The 20,066-nt window shown below is 37.3% G+C and overlaps 1 protein-coding gene and 1 long non-coding RNA gene across 2 annotated transcripts in view; both read left to right on the forward strand.

Annotated features, from left to right (window-relative positions):
- LOC119544793 overlaps positions 1-19,866 on the forward strand; it is a 153,159-nt gene extending 133,293 nt beyond the window's left edge. Inside the window, exons 2-3 of the long non-coding RNA XR_005218919.1 lie at positions 18,279-18,555; positions 19,699-19,866. This is a non-coding gene — a long non-coding RNA (uncharacterized LOC119544793). The remainder of the gene's footprint in view (positions 1-18,278; positions 18,556-19,698) is intronic.
- Positions 2,901-4,571, forward strand: LOC119544792 (golgin subfamily A member 7-like). Its single transcript, XM_037850333.1, has one exon. It carries the CDS (start codon positions 2,933-2,935, stop codon positions 3,344-3,346), a length of 414 nt encoding a protein of 137 aa, XP_037706261.1. The 5' UTR covers positions 2,901-2,932; the 3' UTR covers positions 3,347-4,571.
- Positions 19,867-20,066: the final 200 nt, after the last annotated feature.

Raw genomic sequence — 20,066 nt, forward strand, 5'->3', positions numbered from 1 at the left:
CAAATAGATTCAGGTGTGCTTTAGTTTCCCAGCTGCTAAAACAAAAGCCATACAATGAGTTGGTTTAAAGAATAGGAATTTATTGGCTCACAATTTTTGGGCTAGGAGAAGTCCAAAATCGAGGCATCAGCAAGGTGATGCTTTCTTCCTGAATACTGGCATTCTGGGGCTGGCTGCTAATAATCTTTGGTCCTTGGCTTTTCTGTCACATAGCATTGCATACAGTGGCCTCTCCTGGCTTCTGTCTGATTTTCACTCTGCTTATATAGCATGCCAATATTCCAGATTAGAGCCCAACTTGATTTTGTTGGGCTGCACCTTCACTGATGTAACATCTTGAAGAGACTTTATTTACAAGGGTCCACACCCAACAGAATGCAGATCAAGACCAAGAGCATGTCTGAACAGAGATACACAATTCAGTTCACCACAAAGTACTTCAAAATCTCCCCCAACACCTCATCTATTTATGAAATCAAACTCAAATTCAGGGTCCCTGAACCTTGGAGCAGGATCCTTGGGTGTGATTCCTCTAGTAGAGTGTCCTAAACAGAATTCTTCTCTCTCTGAAAATTGGTGAACTAAAGAGGCCTGTTATATTACCCTCACATATCCAAAGTATAATGGTGACATAGGCAAAGGTTAATTCTTCAAAATGGGGAGGATGGAGCATCAAAGGATCAGAAAGTATACAGCATCACTCACCCATGGCATTTCTGAAATCCAGCCAGGTACATGTTGCCAGGTCTTGATTGGAACCCTGCCCTACACCCTGACTCCAAACCTTGGAGTTCTCCATGGCTGTTAGTTCCCCCTTATGGGCTTTCATTGTGTCCTATGAGCTGTCATTCATTTTCCTTAAAACATAGCTCATGTTTGCAGCTGAGTAGCTTAAACTGCTTTCTTTGTGCTTGGAGAAGCTGGGGGCATTCTCAAAGCTTTTTTTCATTTTTTTCTGTCTCTGATCCTTTCAGTTCAAGCTTATATAATAATTTTTAAACTTTGTGTGCTACTTTTGTATTGACTTATTGTTCACACTATTAGACAAAAGATGCACCTACAAATCTCTTGGTAATAGTCCTTTTCTACCTTGGTATCCCCATAAAACTGCAGTGGGAAAACACCTTATGAATCATAGAAACACCAGTGTTTAACAAAGCAAGCCTGAGAAAAGCAGACATTTACGGTCCATAAAAAGCCATTTGTATGTTGACAGGGTCTATGAAGCACCACATTAGATTTTTCCTTTCACTTGGGACTGAGAAGTTTTCCAGAATCCAGAAAAATCAGTGCTAAAAGTGGGAAAGTCCTGGATAAACTGGAATAGTTGGTCACTTTCCCTTGTCCCATTGTAACTGTGAATGGATATATACAACTCAGATTGCAGAAGGGTATGATTTCCAAAGTTTAGACTCCTCGAGAATGAAGGTTTGAGTCACTCCACCAGTCGGCCACAGTAAAGCTGAAAATGAAAGGAGTTTAGAATGGGTAGTGGAGGAGGGAGAAAATAAGTACCAGTTGCATCTCCATGGTAAGCTAGAGATAGGGATATAGTTCATCTCTCTAAGTGCCTCCATCTGAGTTAATACTCAGAAAAAGCCAGTGAATATCACAGAGGAGCTGATCTCTGAACCGTGTGAAGATTTGTGCATTGCAAGCAGTGGACTGTGGTGGCCCATACTTCGATTTCCTGCTCCAGCGAGTGTAACTGACAGATGACCCCAGGTGCACCCTGAAGCTCACACCAGGTTTTTACCAGAGTCTTAATTCTCATAGGTCACATTCAACTAATAAATGAGCGTAACAAAGACGGTTAGGCAAGTCTATTACTGCAAAATGCAGGACTCCTTCAATGGGCAACACTGGTATGGCTGAAGTTCCTTAGAACTGCACTGCAGACTGAGACTATTCAATTCTCCTTCCTTCCCTCTGTCCTTCACCAGAGTCATATCTGCATCATGGTCTGACAGCTCTCCCTGCCTCCCCTGGCTCACGACCCCCATTTTTTTTAATACCTCACAAGTATTTTCCACCAGTAAATCTATAATAGTCTAATCTAGTCTTGGCATCTGTTTCTCAGAGGACCCAATCTAATGCACTGGGAATGGGTTGTATTTTCAAAGACAGGAAGTCCTGGCTTCCATATATTTTCTCTAAGCTCTGTCTGAAAAATGAAATAGCCCTAGTTTATCTCATTTCTCTCTCTTCTCACTTTATATTGCAAGGCTAAAAGAAAGTAATTGGCACTTTCAACATTTACCTGGAAATTGGCTGAACCAGATCTATCAGTTCATTAGGTACTTTGTCTGTTTTCCATATTACTTCAGGTGCCAGTTGAGCTTAACTCTCCATCACAACAAGAGATTTCTTTTCCTCCAGCTCCCATTATTCCCTTGCTCACTTTCCTTTACGCTTTCTGACAACTTCTTCAAGACCCATCAGGGTGTTATAAGAGTTTCCTCAAGGCCTATTCAAAGTCTAAGCTCTAAGGATAACACCACTTGTTTTAATCTTCTATGTTTTTATTTTGTGTTATTTAGTTTTTTGCTTTATTTTTGTTTTATGACATCACCCCACCTCAAGGTTCCAAATTCCATTCCAGTAATTATTGCATACATAACAGACCAGCTTAACCTGAAGACATAGCTACCAACATTGCATTGTGCTCATGAATTCACTTCTGCTATACCCTTGTGTTCAAAGCAGTCCCTAAACCCACCCAATTTCCTAAATTCAATAGGAAAAGTGTCAACAAATTTGCAGCAATTTCTTAAAACTTCCAAATATTGTATTCACCAACTGATTACCATTTTGAAAATTTGTAAGACTAATGAGAGACAATGTGTGAAGCTATGATTATAAGAGCCTAAGGGAGGCGGCACGACAGCAGCTGGAGGGCCGAGGAGGCGGCGCGGCCGGTCCTGTCCTCGCCATGAGGCCGCAGCAGGCGCCGGTGTCCGGGAAGGTCTTCATTCAGCGAGACTACAGCAGTGGCACACGCTGCCAGTTCCAGACCAAGTTCCCCGCGGAGCTGGAGAACCGGATTGATAGACAGCAGTTTGAAGAAACAGTTCGAACATTAAATAACCTTTATGCAGAAGCAGAGAAGCTTGGGGGCCAATCATATCTTGAAGGCTGTTTGGCTTGTTTAATGGCATACACCATCTTCTTATGCATGGAAACTCATTATGAGAAGGTTCTGGAGAAAGTCTCCAAATACATTCAAGAACAGAATGAGAAGATATATGCTCCCCAAGGCCTCCTCCTGACAGATCCCATTGAGAGAGGACTTCGAGTTATTGAAATTACCATTTATGAAGACAGAGGCATGAGCAGTGGAAGATAAACCATAGAATTAAAGATCCCACTTTAAGCTGGGACCCTCATCTGTCCACTGGGCGATCACAGAGTGTCCCCTACCTCCTCTCCAGAGCATCATTCCTTTGTATCTGCTGCCAGAGCCATGGTGCCATTTACTCCAAGGACTGACTTTCTAAAATTCCGCACCTGGGGTGACCTCTAGTTGCTCAGCATCCACTTTGTGTCTCGAAATTGTGTAGGATTCTGTCATCTTTTGATTAGTTTCTGAGAAAACACAATGAAGCATTTTGCTTTTTTATTCAAAGCCATTTAATAAAATATGCTGTCCGCCCAATGCAAAGTTGATTTCTTATGTGCCACCAGTACCATTGGTTCCCTTCATTCCTTGGGTGAGCTTCCCAGATGACTTTAGACTTCAGCAAGTCGTATCTTCACCAGTGTTCAGTCTTATTCCCTCAAGTTAGTAAAACACTTTTCTCTGGGATTTTGGTGAGGGATAGGCTGTATCTGTGGTTTTGCTAATGCATCTCCCAGATTTCAAGGAACCACCAGTTTTGCCATGAGTCAGATCTTAAGAAGATCCATTTTTGCTGTTTAATTTCTCAAACTACAGCTCATTAGAAAGATAATGTATAATGTTATTTGTTTTATTCTAGCAGTTATTCTTAATTAAACAGTATTTAAAGCAATTTCTAGTTATTTTCTTTGGAGAGCTTTGTTATTATTGCATTACCATGAAGGTTGGGAAGATGTGTGTTTTGCTTGTTCATTACAAAAAATAAGTAAGCACAATAAAGTGGATGCTAAACCATCAAACACATAAATGTTTCCTGCTGTGTCCCTGAATGTGTAATAAGCAAGTATAATATTTTAATTATAGTTTTGTTATAAATGTAACTTATGAGGAAAAAATTTGATAGGAATAATACTGTATATTGCTAATTTTTAACTATCCTTACTGGCAAATCTTAAGAATTCTAGACCTTCCTCATATACAGTATTCAGTGCACAGAAATCTTATGGTTCAAGTAAAGTAAGTGATTTCCAAGTAAAACTCCCAAGTCTAAGTCGATATCTCTAGTCCTTTTTTTGTCTGTACATTTCTTAGTACCAGGACTTCTTATGCCCTTAGTTCATCTTTGGGGTTTGAGAGCACTGTATCTAAATAGAGAGTTTAAGAAATATATTAGAAGAGAATGAAACAGTTAAAAGTTTTACTTTCAGAGATATTGTAGGTGCTAATACTGGATTTAATCTTTCAGATTTAATTTTTCTTATGGGTTTGTTAGTTATTCAATGAATCCCATAAGTCTATGTAATACTTTAATTGTATAAAAACCCTTTTGTTACTTTACAGCCTGTAAGAGTATGTCTGTCTGCCTTTTAAACTGTTGCAATAACTTTGCTGATATATTAACAGATTAGTAAAACTTTTCTTAAACAAAAAAAAAAAAAAAAAAAAAAAAAGAACCTAAGGAACTTTTTTAAAAAGTATTTAGACCTATAACAGTATTTACTAACCCTTCCTATATTTGGGATTCTTTCTTCTTTGACTTATACCTTTCAGTACAGAAGAATAATAATCTTTAATCTGGTTCTCTGTGCTCCAGTGGCATATGTCTCTTCTCTGCTGATGAACCTACAATATCTCCCATTACCTGTTATCTCAAATGCAAATTTCTCAAACTTCCCTTGCTTTTCTCTGCCTTGAATTTTGTTTTGTATCTTCCTCTTGACTTAAAAACCAGTCCTGTAGATTGTAAATGGGAAGCTGAACCTTCCTATGATTATGCTTAGGCACCTCCCAGAAACCTCTTTTGTTGCTCAGATGTGGCCTTTCTCTCTCTAAGCCCAACTCAGCAAATAAATAGATTAATCTCCCCCCAACATGGGACATGACTCCCGGAGAAATGAATCTCCCTGGTGACATGGGACATGATGCCCAGAAATGAGCCAGCCCCTGGCAGCAAGGGATTGAAAATGCCTATCCGACCAAAAGGTGGAAAAAAAGAAAGGTAACAAGCTGAGATCACAGTGGCTGAGAGATCCCAAATGGAGTCGAGAGGCTACCCTGGGGGTTTCTCTTATGCAAGCTGCAACTAGACATCCCAAATGGCCACAGTACGCCATGCCTTTACCAAAAGTAGTCCCCAAATACCTAGGTCCCTACCTGAGATTCTATAAAATATTCACTAGCTAAATTTTATCTCTCAGAATCTTAAATCCACCAGAGTGTTCCTATGCCAGACAAGTCCTAAAACCCAGAGGCAATAGCCTCTTTAATAACAGTAATCAGATGAAGCCTCCTTCCCCATAGTGTTGACACCCTCTTTCAATATGAACAAGTTAGGGTGCTCCTGGCTTAGACATCCCTGAAGATGGAAAAATAGATTAAGCGAGAGGAAGGGATAGCAACAAACAAGATAAGATTCAACAAAGGTCTATGAATATTGAAACTTTATATAAATACATATATTTTTAGATGCTGGGGTGTTGGAATAGCTGGAAGGAGGTAAATGACATGGTGGAACTGTAGCCTATAACATCCTTTGGAATTTGCTCTGTAGCTACTCATTGAATTGTGCTTTGAAAGTCTTCACCTTTCTGTATATACTCTCTATTGTATAATAAGGAAAGAACTGAAACTGTGGAACTATAACTCATAACAATTTTTGAAATTACCTATGAAACTGCTTATTGAGTTGTACATCAAAAATTAACACCTTTCTGTATGCATGTTATATTTTACAATAATGCAAATAGCTGAATTTGTGGAACTGTGACTTATGATATTCTTTGAAATTTGCTAACTGCTTGTTAAATCATACTTTGAAAGTTGTCACTAATATTTATACATGTTCAAGTTCATAATAAAAAAACATGCATTAAAAAAAATACTCTATTTTAGAAAGTGTAGTCCTCCATGTATGCCTTCATATGTCTGGGTCTTCATCACTTTTCCATTTCTGGTGAAATGGAATTTGTTTTTCTTCTCCACCAAATTGTTTCTTATGTTTGCTGTAACCAATGGTTAAATAGTTGACTTTTTCAAAAAGATCATGCTGACCCATCATCACACAAGTTCTCTTTCTCTTGAATTTCTTAGTCTTTTAGGGCATGTGTTTTGTTTGTTTGATTTTTTTTTTTTCCACAGTGTATCCTTTTAGCTAAATGAGAATGAGATTCACATTCTTGTTGTTTGTGTGTTATGTACAATCTATTTCTGGATTGGTATATTAATTCTGTTTCCCTTGGTGTTTCTGTACATTTCATTTCCTTCCTCCCTTCCTCCCTTCCTCCCTTCTTTCCTCCCTCCCTCCCTCCCTCCCTCCATCCCTTCCTTCCTCTCATTCATACTGCTGATCTTCCTCAGATGTTTGTTTTATTTAGCAGCAGAACCCACCCATTCACATTCTGGGCTATGATGATGTCCTTTGTGGGCTGTGACATTCTGTTTGGGTCTTTAGCTTATTGCTGTTGTGGCAATTTTTAGTTGGATGCCTTTTCTCAAACATGTTTCAAAAATTCAGTGCTTCTGAAATTCCTCCTTTATTTTGGTCATGGCTAATGCTTATTAATCAGTTTTCATAGTTCTTTTCCTTTATTTTTGTAGATTTGGTATGGCAAGGGATGATTTTAATGAGTCATTGGTCTGGCATCTTGATAGTGGAATTGCCCACTGTATACTTTATGTTGCCTTCCATGCAAATTAGCAGGGATCATGTTTCTGTCATCTTGGTTTACCCAGTAGAGAGAAGAATATCTTTAATTTGGGAGGTGCTCAATTAGTATTTGTTGAATGACTTAATTGAGTGGCTGGCTTCTAACATGGCTTAATTTTGACATGAAATTGGGAAGACAGTTTTGAACTGGAATGCAATCACAATATGTAGAATGTAAGAAAAATATTTATAACCCGAGTAGAATTCAGGAATTAGGACTCACTTCAACAAACACCATAGTTTTATATTCAATCTAGATTTTCTTAGCCATTTTGGCTCAGAATGTAGTTTATTCCTTCATTCAAAAAAGATTTACTGTATAACTAATATTTTTTCAGATATTATTCTATGTACCGGGCTTACAAAAATAAAGTGAAAAAAATACCCAGCCATGATGGAGCGTATAGGTACAGGCCACTGAGGTGGAGAGTGCCTCCTGTTATCAAGGAGGCAGGCTACTGTGGCTGAGACACAAGGAGTGACAGGGAAAGTACAAGGTGATGAGGGCAGAGAGGAAATGAAGTCAAGATTGTGTACAAACTTTAATGCTATTGTGAAGATTTTATTTATTTATTTATTTATTTACTCTGAGTCATATTGGGGAGGCCAAGTGGAGGTTTTGGTAAGGGTGTGCATGATTTGACATATTTTAGCTGCAACACCCTAGGTTCTAGTAGATGTCCACCTGCCATGTAGATATTAGCCTGGAAAGGGTAAGAGCAGAAGCCTGGAGTTCAGAGAGGATGCTTTTGCCATTATATAGGCATGAAATGATGGTAGCTTGGTCCAGGGGTAGTAGTGATAAAGGTGATGAGAAATGGTTAGATTCTGGGTTATTAACTGAAATGCATCAAAGACTGAAGGAGGAATGATTTGGGGAAAAAGATCAGTATCCATTTTTGAAGTGTCCCAGCATCTATGCCAGTTTCATTAACTAAAACCATAAAGGTAAAAGAGAATGTCCCAACACTGTAACCTCAAGAGTTTTCCTTCCTTCTATTTTAGAAGACACTTGAGACCTTTATTAGAATGGAGTTGGTTTAGTGCTCTAGGAAAAAGTGCTTCAAATGATATTCTTCCCAAATCCCTCTATGTGGTGGTCAATACTATCATTTATCTTCAGTATGCTCTGTAATAGTTGTTCTCAAATTTTTATCTCAGGGAAATGACCAAAGTTTTTCCCATCTTAGAAATTTTTAAGGAGTCTGGACTCAGCCAGGAGTTACAAATTATGCAGTATTTAATACAAAGGAGGTTTAATATAAGGAATTATTGTTAAGCCATGATAGGAGGGTAACTGGAAAGCTGGAAAGAGAACTTTTAAGAGTAACTTAGAGCTTAAAGGGAGTTGAACTTGAAAGCGGGACTCCCTACTGAAGGTTGGAGTTCAGGCCTCATTGGAGAAGGTCTGTGTGCAGCCCACTGGATGGTGGAGAAGTTCACTGAGTTGCCTGGGCCAGAGCAGGTCCACAGTCACTGAGCAAATAGGAATGGCCTTCTGGGGTCAGATGAGCTAAAACTGGTTCCCAAGCACTCAGAGGGGGTCAAAGAGCATTTGCGGGCACTGCTGAAACTGGTTGCTAGAGAGGCTTCCCTCTGTAGGAATCGAGAAGACTGTATTGGTGTCCCCGGCTGAGCAAAACAAAGGTGGGTTCCCTGCTCACTAGATCACAGCCCAGGGAGCCTCTGGTATGTGCATGTGTGCTTGGGGCTGAAGAGAGATTACAGAGAACAGTGACCTGGACTGGGTGGCAGATGCCACACTCTCTGGGGGTCTCATTCACCCTGCCCCTGACAAAGTTAGAGCTGCAGAAAGCATGCTCTGGCAATGGAGTTACACCAGAAACAGGAAGGAAAATCCCTTCCTTCTGCTGTCACTCCAGTGCTTTTTACCTGACAAAGCTTAACTTCTTGTTGACTGGCAAAGAAGAAATGTTTACAAGGCACAGCTCCATTATCAGAGAGAAGGCAAAAAGAATAAATCTGAAGTTGAGAGGCAATAGATTGATAACTGGCACAAGGACCCCAATGAGCTTTTTTCATATGGATTAAATCTATTTGAAATTAAGACTATGGAAATTAATTAATATATTTTTTTAATTCTTTTCACATGGCAATAATTGACCCATTGCATTTTAATATAAATAACCATTTATATTTTTAATTTAGTGAGAAGAGGGGTGTTCTACATTTTTGCAAATTTCTTTGATGTCCAATTTAATAGAAAAAATTAGATTTCATATCTTCTGTGTTCAATCTGTTGTTTTGGTTGTAGTATATTAAAAAAAATCCACCTTTATAAAATTATGTAGTCAGAAAAGGGAGGAATATTTTAATGGCCTTTCATGTGAATTTGTATACAACACCAAAAATCAACAATTGGTTGTTTCTTAAAAATTGGTTGCCCTGTGGAATGTGAAAGAATGTCAGTGAACTTTTCAGACTCTGCTACGCTAATACTCATTGATAAATCTTACATTTTGAACAGATGTTTTACCCACATGTGTAATATAATTCATTGGCCATTTGAAAAATATTGATTCATTGATTTAAACACCTCTTAACATTGACACATTTTGATATACAGTATCAGAAAACCACATTCATTCATAGCACCATTGAACTCACCAGAAGAGTCTTTAAGTATTGCTAAGCTGACAGGCCCACAGTGGAAGACAGAAATTTTCCAAAATTTTAATTTTCCTTGAAAGTCCAAATTTTATCTTTGGTAGCATATTCTGTCAGTTGCTCTCATCAGTTGTTCATTTTTGAGAAAATGTCTGACAAATACCCAAGTCAGAATACTCATTGTTTATCAGTTTGTGGTTCTTTCAAGAAAAATAATATTCCATGAAAAACTGTTAGTTCAGCTAACAACTTAAACTGTCACACAGGGACTTTTCCTTTAGGCAACCATTATACTTCATTACGCTGCAGAAGTGCTTTCAGTGTAAATTCTATTTTGTCACACAGAATATTAAAAACACATGCATTCAAGGATTGAGATTTAATAAAATTAATACTTTCTACAGTCTCATTAAGGGCATTCATAAATGAACCTGGTGTCGTATTACTGCGAAAAAATGGCAGTGAAGAATACAATGACTACTGATATATGCCCTGATCTTGCTAAGGCACCAACAATATAACCCTCCTTTTCCTTTCAATGTTCTTTCTATATACTTCTTTGGGGCATATACCTTATTCCTTCTTGAACTATGGACATCTACATAAATTCCTTATGTCAGGATTTATATTTGATTCCTCACCATGGCCCAGTGCTTAACTTAGTGATTTCCACATAGTAGAAGTCTAATAAGTATTTCTTGAATGGATAAATACATTAGCAGATTTTTTCTAAAGGAGATGATATTTGTTATAAAATTGTTGGTGATTATTCCCATTAAGCCCTATTCTTAGGCTGTGTTCAATGTTATTTTGTAATATATGCATGCATTCTAGTTTGTATTTACCAATGTACAGGACTGATTATTTGCCTTACATGTATAAGTATGTGTAAGATTTTATTTTAATTATTAATTTCTGTGTATCTTTTATGACAATTTTGCCCCTTGGAGGAAGGAAATGTGTTTTATTTTTCATTTTGAAAGTTCAGGGTTTAGTACAATGTCATATATATGAATCACTCAAACATTGGTTGATGATGGATAAATGAATGAATAGATAAATGATTTGGGGGTAAAAAATTATTCCCAAATGAAGAAATAAACTTTTCTCATATCCTAGTTTCTACTGACTATAGTCCCTACTTAATAGTTTACAAAACATATCCATGCAGAAAATTTTGTTTGTCTTTATGATACACCAATTAGGTAAGAGGAACAGATGTTATGAACCATTTCCCTCACTTATTATTGCTCCACATTTATGCTAATATTAGCCAGTCTTCTTACTAATGCTAAATATTAACTTTTGGTCAAGCTTTGGCTACAAAATACATGCATATACATGAATAGATTCACAACTGGGTGAACACTTAGATAGCCTGACCATACTATCAAGATTATAATAATAACAATAGTTAACATTTATTAACTATGTACTAAAAACTGTGCCAAATACTTGATATTTATTGTCTCATTTATTTTTCTCAATAGCCACGTGAAGGAGGTTATAGAGGTCATTTTCACATAAGGAAACTGATGCATAGAAAAATCAAGTAATTTGTACAAAATCCTACAGTTTGCAATTAGACCCAGATTTGAACCCAAGTGAAATGAATTCATCATGCTGTTAAATAATATATCATAATGCCTCCCTCTCAGCACAAATAATCATTAAATATCATTAAAAACATTGTATTTCACTATGTATTCTAAGTCAGACAATGCCTAACTTTTTAACAGCTTATAATCCAAGATTTCCACTATACAGATGAAAAAAACAACGCATAATTGGAGTTGTTAATAACCCTATTAGCTTGTTTTACAGATGGTATGAAATTAAATAGCAGTAATGATTCAAACTTCACTGGCTTATATATCCAGCCACTCTTGTAATACTCGGACAACATAGAGTTCTCTCCTCACCCACCACTGGTTTCTGATGTCCTCAAGGAGTATCACATATGCTCATAAGCATGTCTTCTCCCATCAGTTGTTGCCGGGCCCTGCCATCAATGACCCAGGGTCATCAATGACCTGGGACTGCCACTGTGCCCAAGCTACATGATGATTTTGTAACAGTGTAGCATGAGGCTACTCCCCCTCATGCAGCATTCTGCTGGAAAGCTCCCAAACTAGAGCTGCCTGTGACTTAGTGATTCATAGAATTGTTGCTCAGGCGATCAGCATGTTAAATCAGCATTTTTCTCCCGAGGACACCTGGGATTGGGCAGGAGGCAATCACCGTGGTGTACTCAGAATCATGCCCTCCCTTCTCCCATGTTGACGGTTTTTCTCAGAAGAAAAACACATAGCTACTTCCCTTAGGATGGATTCTCTTCCTCTGTTAGTGTCAGGTTGGCCTGTTCCACTATTTTTTCAAGAACTGATTCAGACAATTCCGCTCCCAAGATGAGTTCTTTTCTAAGGGGCTCTTCAGATACCATACAAGGGGAATTTTCCTAAGAAAGTTCTACCAGGGTTCCAAGGATGCCTAGACATGCCTGAAACCCAACAAGGGTAAAATTTATGTATCATGCTACAAGGATATTCCTTACATTTGTTCTAATTTTGCTGTCATTCACAGTGGAAAATCAGCCCTCCTGCATCTTTCTTCATTTTTCTATTTGGCCAGATATCAATAAGCATGCAATACTAAAAGCCCCACTATCTTTATATTAGGACATGGGAGGAATATAAATTTATATACATTTTACTTGTGTAAGAGGAGTGCCCTGCATAAGGGCATATTCTATGCTTATATTAGGCAGTGCTTTGGTAAACGTGAAAGATACGTCATCTGACTAGGAGGGATATAGTTATGAGGACAATGAGGCAGAATATATGATATCTGAACTATCTAATAAAATCTGGCATACACAGCCATGTTCATAATCACATGTAAAACAGGTGGGATTGGAGAGAAAAAGTAAGAATTGAAGAATCTATAACCTAAAACAAAATGTTCCATTTAATTTTTGAGATGGTGAACAATGACAGCTAATTAGTGTTTGATGTTTAACTAGGTAAGGTCACAGTTAAATTTTTGGTTTTCCTCCTATTATTAAGTCTTAGAAAGAGGTGACATTTTAGGCCTATTTAAGGATCAGAGGAGAAAATGCACTTATCACTCCAGGGGATAAAAAGAAGATTCTCCAGATATTAAGACAACTTCACCACTACCTACGCATTATCTCTCTTATTACAATAGCCACCTAGTCAATGACTCATCCAAACTAAATGTGCAAAGTGTGCAACAAACCTTGAATAGCTAAAAAAGATTATCTTCCATCCTTTGGTATTAAGAGCGAAAGCTGAGGAAGTAGAAAATAAAATGTGATGGAAAGTCTGTTACAGTTGTCCACTCTAAGGGGCTTCCAAATGAACCGACCTCACCATCAGTTGTTCAAACAAAGGCACCTTGATTATGTCCCCAGAGCTATGTCTACTGGCCTGAAGGGCGCCCTCTGGGCGATTAGGAAAGGCAGCAGTGCTGCCTGTGGGCTTAAGCCAAACTTCTGCCACATCAATATTGGACATGTCAGTATCTAACCTAAATCATGGTCAGTGTACTTTCCTGTTACTGAATTCCCTTCTAATTTTTAAATTCCAAAGTGTTACTGTTATAATTATTAAACCAAAATTCCAAGCTAGAATATTACTTTTATTGTTATTATTAAAAGCTGTTCCTCTTTGCTTTGTATGAGGCCCAGGGTTCAATCCCTGGCATCTCCACCAAAAAAAAAAAAAAAAAAAGCTGCTTCTGATTTTGAGTGTGAAAGCTTCTGTACCTAAAATTTTCCCTTTAAATTAACATGATTAAGTTGTCTTGATAACAATTTAGTGGTACTTTACCAGTTTTGAATCTTTTCTTAGTAGTGTTAATTTTGAACCAGAAAATTTAATATACAATGGTATAATTTTAAGAATAGCATTTGGGTTTGGCATAAAAATAGCTTATTTTATAATGTAGCAGAAGTTACTTCTTGTCCAATGTTTTAAAACCATCTGATTCTTTCCTTACCTGAGTCAATGCTACAAGCGTATCCCTTGTCTATTGAAAAATGCCAAAAACGTATTATTTTGCTTCTCCTTATATATTGCCTCCAATCTTTCATGGTTAAAATGATGTTTCCTTTCAAATGCTGTCTTACTATCCATAACATTCATTTTACACAATATTAATCATGCTAGAAAGACTAGCAAGTAAAAAAAAAAAAATCATGATGATACTTTTGTAAATGGGAAGATAGTAACAAAATTCTGCTCCAGGCCTTAAAGGGCAAACCCCTTTTTCTTATCCCATCATTCCCCTCATCACATTTCTCTTGGTATTTCTTGCTGGGTCCTTTGAAATAACATTATCATGCTCTATGGAGACACTTGTGGTTGCCTATTCAGTAGCCATATTTCTGCAGTTTGTCTTTGTTAATGTTAATCTAACCACAGATTTACTCAGATATCAGATGGCCTTATGCTTTAGAAAGACAGGCTCCTCCAAAACTCAGAAGGTGAACCTTAATAACTAAATATCCTGGCAGTTCAGCTCCTTTGTTACACAATTCCAGGCAAGGGCAAGGTTGAAAAGGTCTTCCAGGAGCTTATGGAAAAGATTTCTTCCTTCTTAGACAGGAACACACCTTCTTTGCCCCTTTTGGCATTTAGATGTGTTGTGTGAGGGTAAGATGCTGAGAACTGTTGCAGCTATCTGGAAACCAAAAGGGATCAGGCCTGAGGACCTTTGCTGATGGTCTGAGGATGACAGCACAGTAAGAGTAAAAGTTGGGTGTTAAATGACTTCATTGAGCCTCTGATTTAACCAAATTTGGAACCATCCTACCTAGGGACTCTTGTTACCTGAGGCAATCTGTCCTTAATTTTTAAGCAATTTTAAGACGGATGTGGTCTTGTCTTTAAGACTCTTGTATATTTATTACCTGCTTTCACTTTAGCTTTTCTAATCTGCAAAGAGATATTATTCCCTGCCCTCAGAGAGATCAGACTTTCTCCCATGTACCCATTGGTGAGGCTGCTAAGGGGCACGTTCTAAAAGGACATACACTAAGAACAGAGGCATTAAATCTGATGTCAGGAATTCCCATCAAACCTGGGCAACTGTACAAAGTTAGGCACTATATTTCAAAATGGGAATGATGAATAATGATGAATTAATTTGACATCAAGCTTAGATACCTTTTTTGGAAGGTCTAAAATTATCTTTATATACATTTTATTATATATTATTTTTGAAACATTTTGGACTAATCTATAATCTGTGGCAATATTATGCAAATGGTGAGATTTGTAATCCTTAAGTCTCACTAAACTTTCAGAGTGCAATTTGGGAAGTACAAAATTTCTTGTTAGAACAGATAGGTTTTGATTGATGCCCTAGTGTATGATTTTAATTGTGTTGAATCATTTTAACAAGAAAATGCTTCAAGTTTTCCCACCAATGAACCAGTCAAATTAACATTAGGCACCAGTTAAGGTGTAAACTACAAGTATAAATCTATATAGTGACCCATGAGCAAGTGAAACTATACCTGCAGAAGAGTCTTTCTAGTAGAGAAAATCATAAATTAAGATCCCAAGGAGCTGCATTTAAACCATTGGCCTAAATTTCTGGTCATTGACAATTAACTTATTATATGATATGGGTCTATCTTGAAACTAGTCCAAATCACACACAAAAAAGAGCAATCCAACAATGGTTAATGTATTTTAGATTTTAGTGTTTAATATTTTCTGAAGTAAGATATGCATTGCTTCAGCAAGTTTAAATCAACTGCAATGCCTGGAGAAATAACATTTTCAACACACACATTCATAGTTCATTAGGTTTAACAATAAACAACCATCATATTTAGAATATAATTTGTATTACCTATATACCCTCTCTCATCAGCAGCCAAAAACTTTGGCATTCAAATAATCAGGTAAAGAACTTCAAATATGAAATGTGGTCATGAATCCACTTCTTAGAAAAATTTGAAAACTCCTGTAATTTAGCCATTCAGATCTAATGTAGCTCATTTCAAAGGCTCTTTCATAAAAAAGAAAGATTTTAGAATAAAATTCCCACAACTACTACTTTCACAGTTTTAGCATAAAACCTAATTTTGCTAAAAAATAAGAGGCTCTTGAGCTTTCAACTCAGTCCAATTGGATAACCAGAAAGCCAGCAATATGTTACTCTTTTATATATATTGGAATTACTCTTTTATATATATTGGAAAGGAGTCAGGATAATGGATGGATTTGGCCTCCTCTAAGAATGCTCCTGGTTGCCTTATTCTACTAAAGGCTTTGCTGGATAAGTATAAAGAAAGTATACCACTTCCAAACATTTCAGTTTATCTCCTTATTAATTAATTATAACATAATTATTGAAGACTAGTGGTCTACCGAGGACCAAGTCTCTTTTCAACAATTAATTCACATACACATATATCTCCCTAATTTTCTAACTTATTTTAGTTCCCCAAGGGTGCTTTGATATATTTGCTGGATGGCTACATGAGCAAACTAAGGTCAAGCAGCATATTAATGCAGCATATTAATATCATGATGATATCTGGTAGCATGCTAATAAAAATTAGTCAGTACAGAGTAGGATATTCTATGGTAGCAAATAGCCCTAAAGTATCAGTAGCCTAAAAGAAGGTTTATTTCTCCCTCATGCATGATCTGTTGCAGATTTGGGCAAAACTTCAGGACAACCAGACTGCAGTGATCTTATATCCCTGCCATCTCAACACAAGGCTCTCTCTGTTGCTGCCTCAGGGGAAGAGACAGCTGGAGAGCTGTGTACTGGTTCTTCCAAGCTTTGGCTGGAAATGACACACATCACTTTTGCCTATGGCCGATAGGCCAGATATAATCATATTGCCCTGCCTAAATTCAAGGAGGCAGAGAAATGTGGTGGTGCAGATGGAAAGTTTGGCAAGTGCTACTGTTTCTGCCTTAGTGGGGATCTGAAAATCTTCATGCTTCATAGTGACTAAAACAAACAAAAAATTCTGCTAATATCTTAGAAAGAAGTTGCAGATGGACAACAGGAGATAGTTTAACTCAGAGTAACCAGTTATAATTTGGTAAATTAGACCCCCTTTCATTTATTGACATTATAATTTTCCATGCCAGGAAATAAATAGATTTTTAGAGTCTAGAGAGTCAAGAAACGTTAGCAGAGAAGATGTTAAACACATGCTGAGCCCCCACTGGCCTTTCTAGACTTCCTTGTCTTCCTCCTTTCATTTAATCTATGTAACTAGAACAAAAATTTAAAGAGTTACATGTGCCTTTATTTTTAAAAAGCTAAGAGTTTTACATAGATTTAGTAAATCATGACTTCTAGACCTCAAAATAGTTTATGATTATACGATCCATCCTCTGTTCTATAGGTAAGAAAATTGAGGGGGCTCCGAGAGTTAAATAACTATCCTTACTCCTGAACTTAAGTACATAGTGCCCTCTATGACTTCTGAGTCCAGACCTTGTACCCATAACTTGCTACTTCTGTCACAGTTTGAAAATATCCCTCTGCTGTGTTCTAGCTCACCCGCTACACGGAGAACTCCTCAAGGTCAGGCAACATGGCTTTTTGGAATGCACTTGATCTACATTGTAAAGACCACTGTTTTGATACAAGTGATCTGATCAGGAATTCATAGTCATACATTCCTAAGGTCTAGGGAGACTTCAGAATGTGTTCACATTTATGTATATACTGATGTCATCCAGGCTTAATGTTGGGGGGAGATACCTGATAATCAATACTAATTAATATCCTCCCCATCACGATAACTCTTTAAATATGATAATTTTCCAGAGTAAACCGTTAGTGACAAAAAGAAGTGAGCAGAGAAGTGGGACAGAGACGCTGTCCTAGGGATGATGCTTACATTATATTATTTAACATTCACAGCAACCATGTTGACAACTAGATTTAAGCCCACATCTACTTTTATTAGATGAATCCAAATGTTGTGATCTTTCCTGAACACCACCACAACTCCCCCAAAATAAGAACATTTAGTACTCTAGCAAATCAAAGCATCACTGTGAAAAATGGACATATTATCTACTTCCATATTGAGCATGGATTACTTCCACCAACACGGGCAGTAAACTGGCCAGCTGATCTGCTTTGTTAAATAAGGTTGTAATACATGAAGCTTACCATTTAAATAATTCCCCTGAAACATGTCTTTGCATTTTTCTTCTTTGGTTGGGAAAAGTCAGCAGACATAGCCGTCCTCAGGTTGGGTAAACCTGCTTTGGGGAAATCATGGAGTTTGGGAGAAGAGTTTTCTTATATGCATCCAAAATTCTCTAAAATGGAGCATGTTCTGGGATGAAAAGATGTAGGGGCATCCTACTCTCCTCTGTGATTTTCGGGCCTCCTTTGTGTTCCAGTGAAATCCTTCTTGTGGCAGTTTCTTTTATATTTCTTCACTGGCTGTCAGAGACATATCTGACCACAAAATGACTTGATATATTTAATACATTCACTCATTGAACACATACTCCTTGACTTTTGAATGCCAGATACCACTGGCATTGTGTACAACTGAGAACATATTTCTGAGAGCATGTTCTCTTAGAGCTCCTGGTCAAGAAAGAAGGGGGAGATGAAGACAGCATGAAGGCAGAGGAAAGAGCAGTTACCGTCTCGCCATAACTTCAAATGTAACAAGATGAACAGATTTCAATGTACTAAGAGAATTTGCAATTTGAGGATATTGGGGCCAAGGAACAAATCCAAAATCTTTTCCTGGAACCAAGTCTTCGTTCTCATTCCAGTTTCCAAGTCTTGGATCTTCCTCTCAGCTGAAGGAATAAGCCAAACTCTTTTTATATACCACCCACATTCTTGGTGTCAGGTTTGTATGTCAGTTCAAGCATCTAAGCAGCATGTTTTTCCAGCCAATAAAATTTGTTACTGATTTTTGGGACTTAGGAGTTGTTAAGATCCTGGAAATGAATCACCATTTCAATAAGGAATGGATGCAAAATGAAGGAATAGTCAGCCAGTGCCCAGGGTTGTGCGTGGAGACATAGCAGACAAGTCTGGCGAGTGAAGACCCTCCTTCCCACCTGAACCTATCCAGATGACACATCCTTTCAGCATGTCATGGGGTGAACAAGATTTTAAAGACTAAAATCTCATTAACCTTTCCAAACATGTCATTGTTAATATTTACATGAACTCTACATAATTGTTACCATTTATCCATTTCATGCATACTCAGATGCATTATTTTAGTCAAGTATTAAAAAATCAACATTATAATGTTGGAACTTGGCTGCTACAATATTACACTCAGAATAAAAATAAATAAAACATTCCATAAAAAAGTAATAGAAAAAATACTTCTAAATGCTTTATTTTCTAGATTACTGATTTGGATTAAAGTAGGATGAGGTAAAATATATACTCTTTCTCCTTTAATATTCAGAATCTTCTAAATATGTTTGAAACTTAAGAAAGGTATGACTCTAGCAATCCAACTTTGCATCTGTGTTGAAAATGTATATGTATCTGTGTGTATGTGTATACATATATGTGTGTGTATATATATATGTATACATATATAAATAATTTAACATTACACAAATGAATAAAAAAGAGAAAATCTCAATTAAAACTCCATTCCTTTAAAAATGTCTTAATAGACATTGATAACTATGAACTTTAGCTTTCCTTTGCAAGTCAGTTTTAATGACCACCACTGGATACGTATGATGGTTAGGTTCATTTGTCGTCTTGGCCAGGTGATGGTACCCAGCTGTCTGGTCAAGCAAGCACTGGCCTAACCATTGCTGTGAGGACGTTTGGGGCTGGTTAATAAACCAACAGGCTGGTTTATTAAATCATCAGTCAATTGGCTGCAGCTGTGACTGATGACTCAATGAAGGGCTTGTCTTCCACAATGAGACAATGCAGTTGGCTGGATTTAATCCAGCCAATCAGTTGAAGACTTTTAAGGGAGACAGATAGAGGACCTTCACTTCCTCTTCCGCAGAACAGAGAAGCGTTTCCTGAGGAGTTCGTCGAAGTTACCCATTCGTTTCCTGAATTTATAGAACACTTTCGTCAAAGATCCCAGTTCATTTCCTGAGGAGTTTGTTGAAGTTGCCAGTTTGTTTCCTGAGGAGTTCATCGGACATCTTCATTGGAGTTGCCAGTTTGCTGACTGCCCTACGGAATTTGGAGTCGTGCATACCCACAGTTGTGTGAGTCACTTTTATAAATCTTATATTCATAGATATCTCTCTTTGATTCTGTTTTCCTAGAGAACCCTAACTAATACAATGTGCTATAGTATTCCATGAGATATTTTAATATAATTCAACTAATTTTCAATATTTTCCTTGAAAATTTAAAAATTGT

This window comes from Choloepus didactylus, chromosome 9 (genome assembly GCF_015220235.1).
Source record: "Choloepus didactylus isolate mChoDid1 chromosome 9, mChoDid1.pri, whole genome shotgun sequence".
Lineage (NCBI taxonomy): Eukaryota > Metazoa > Chordata > Mammalia > Pilosa > Megalonychidae > Choloepus > Choloepus didactylus.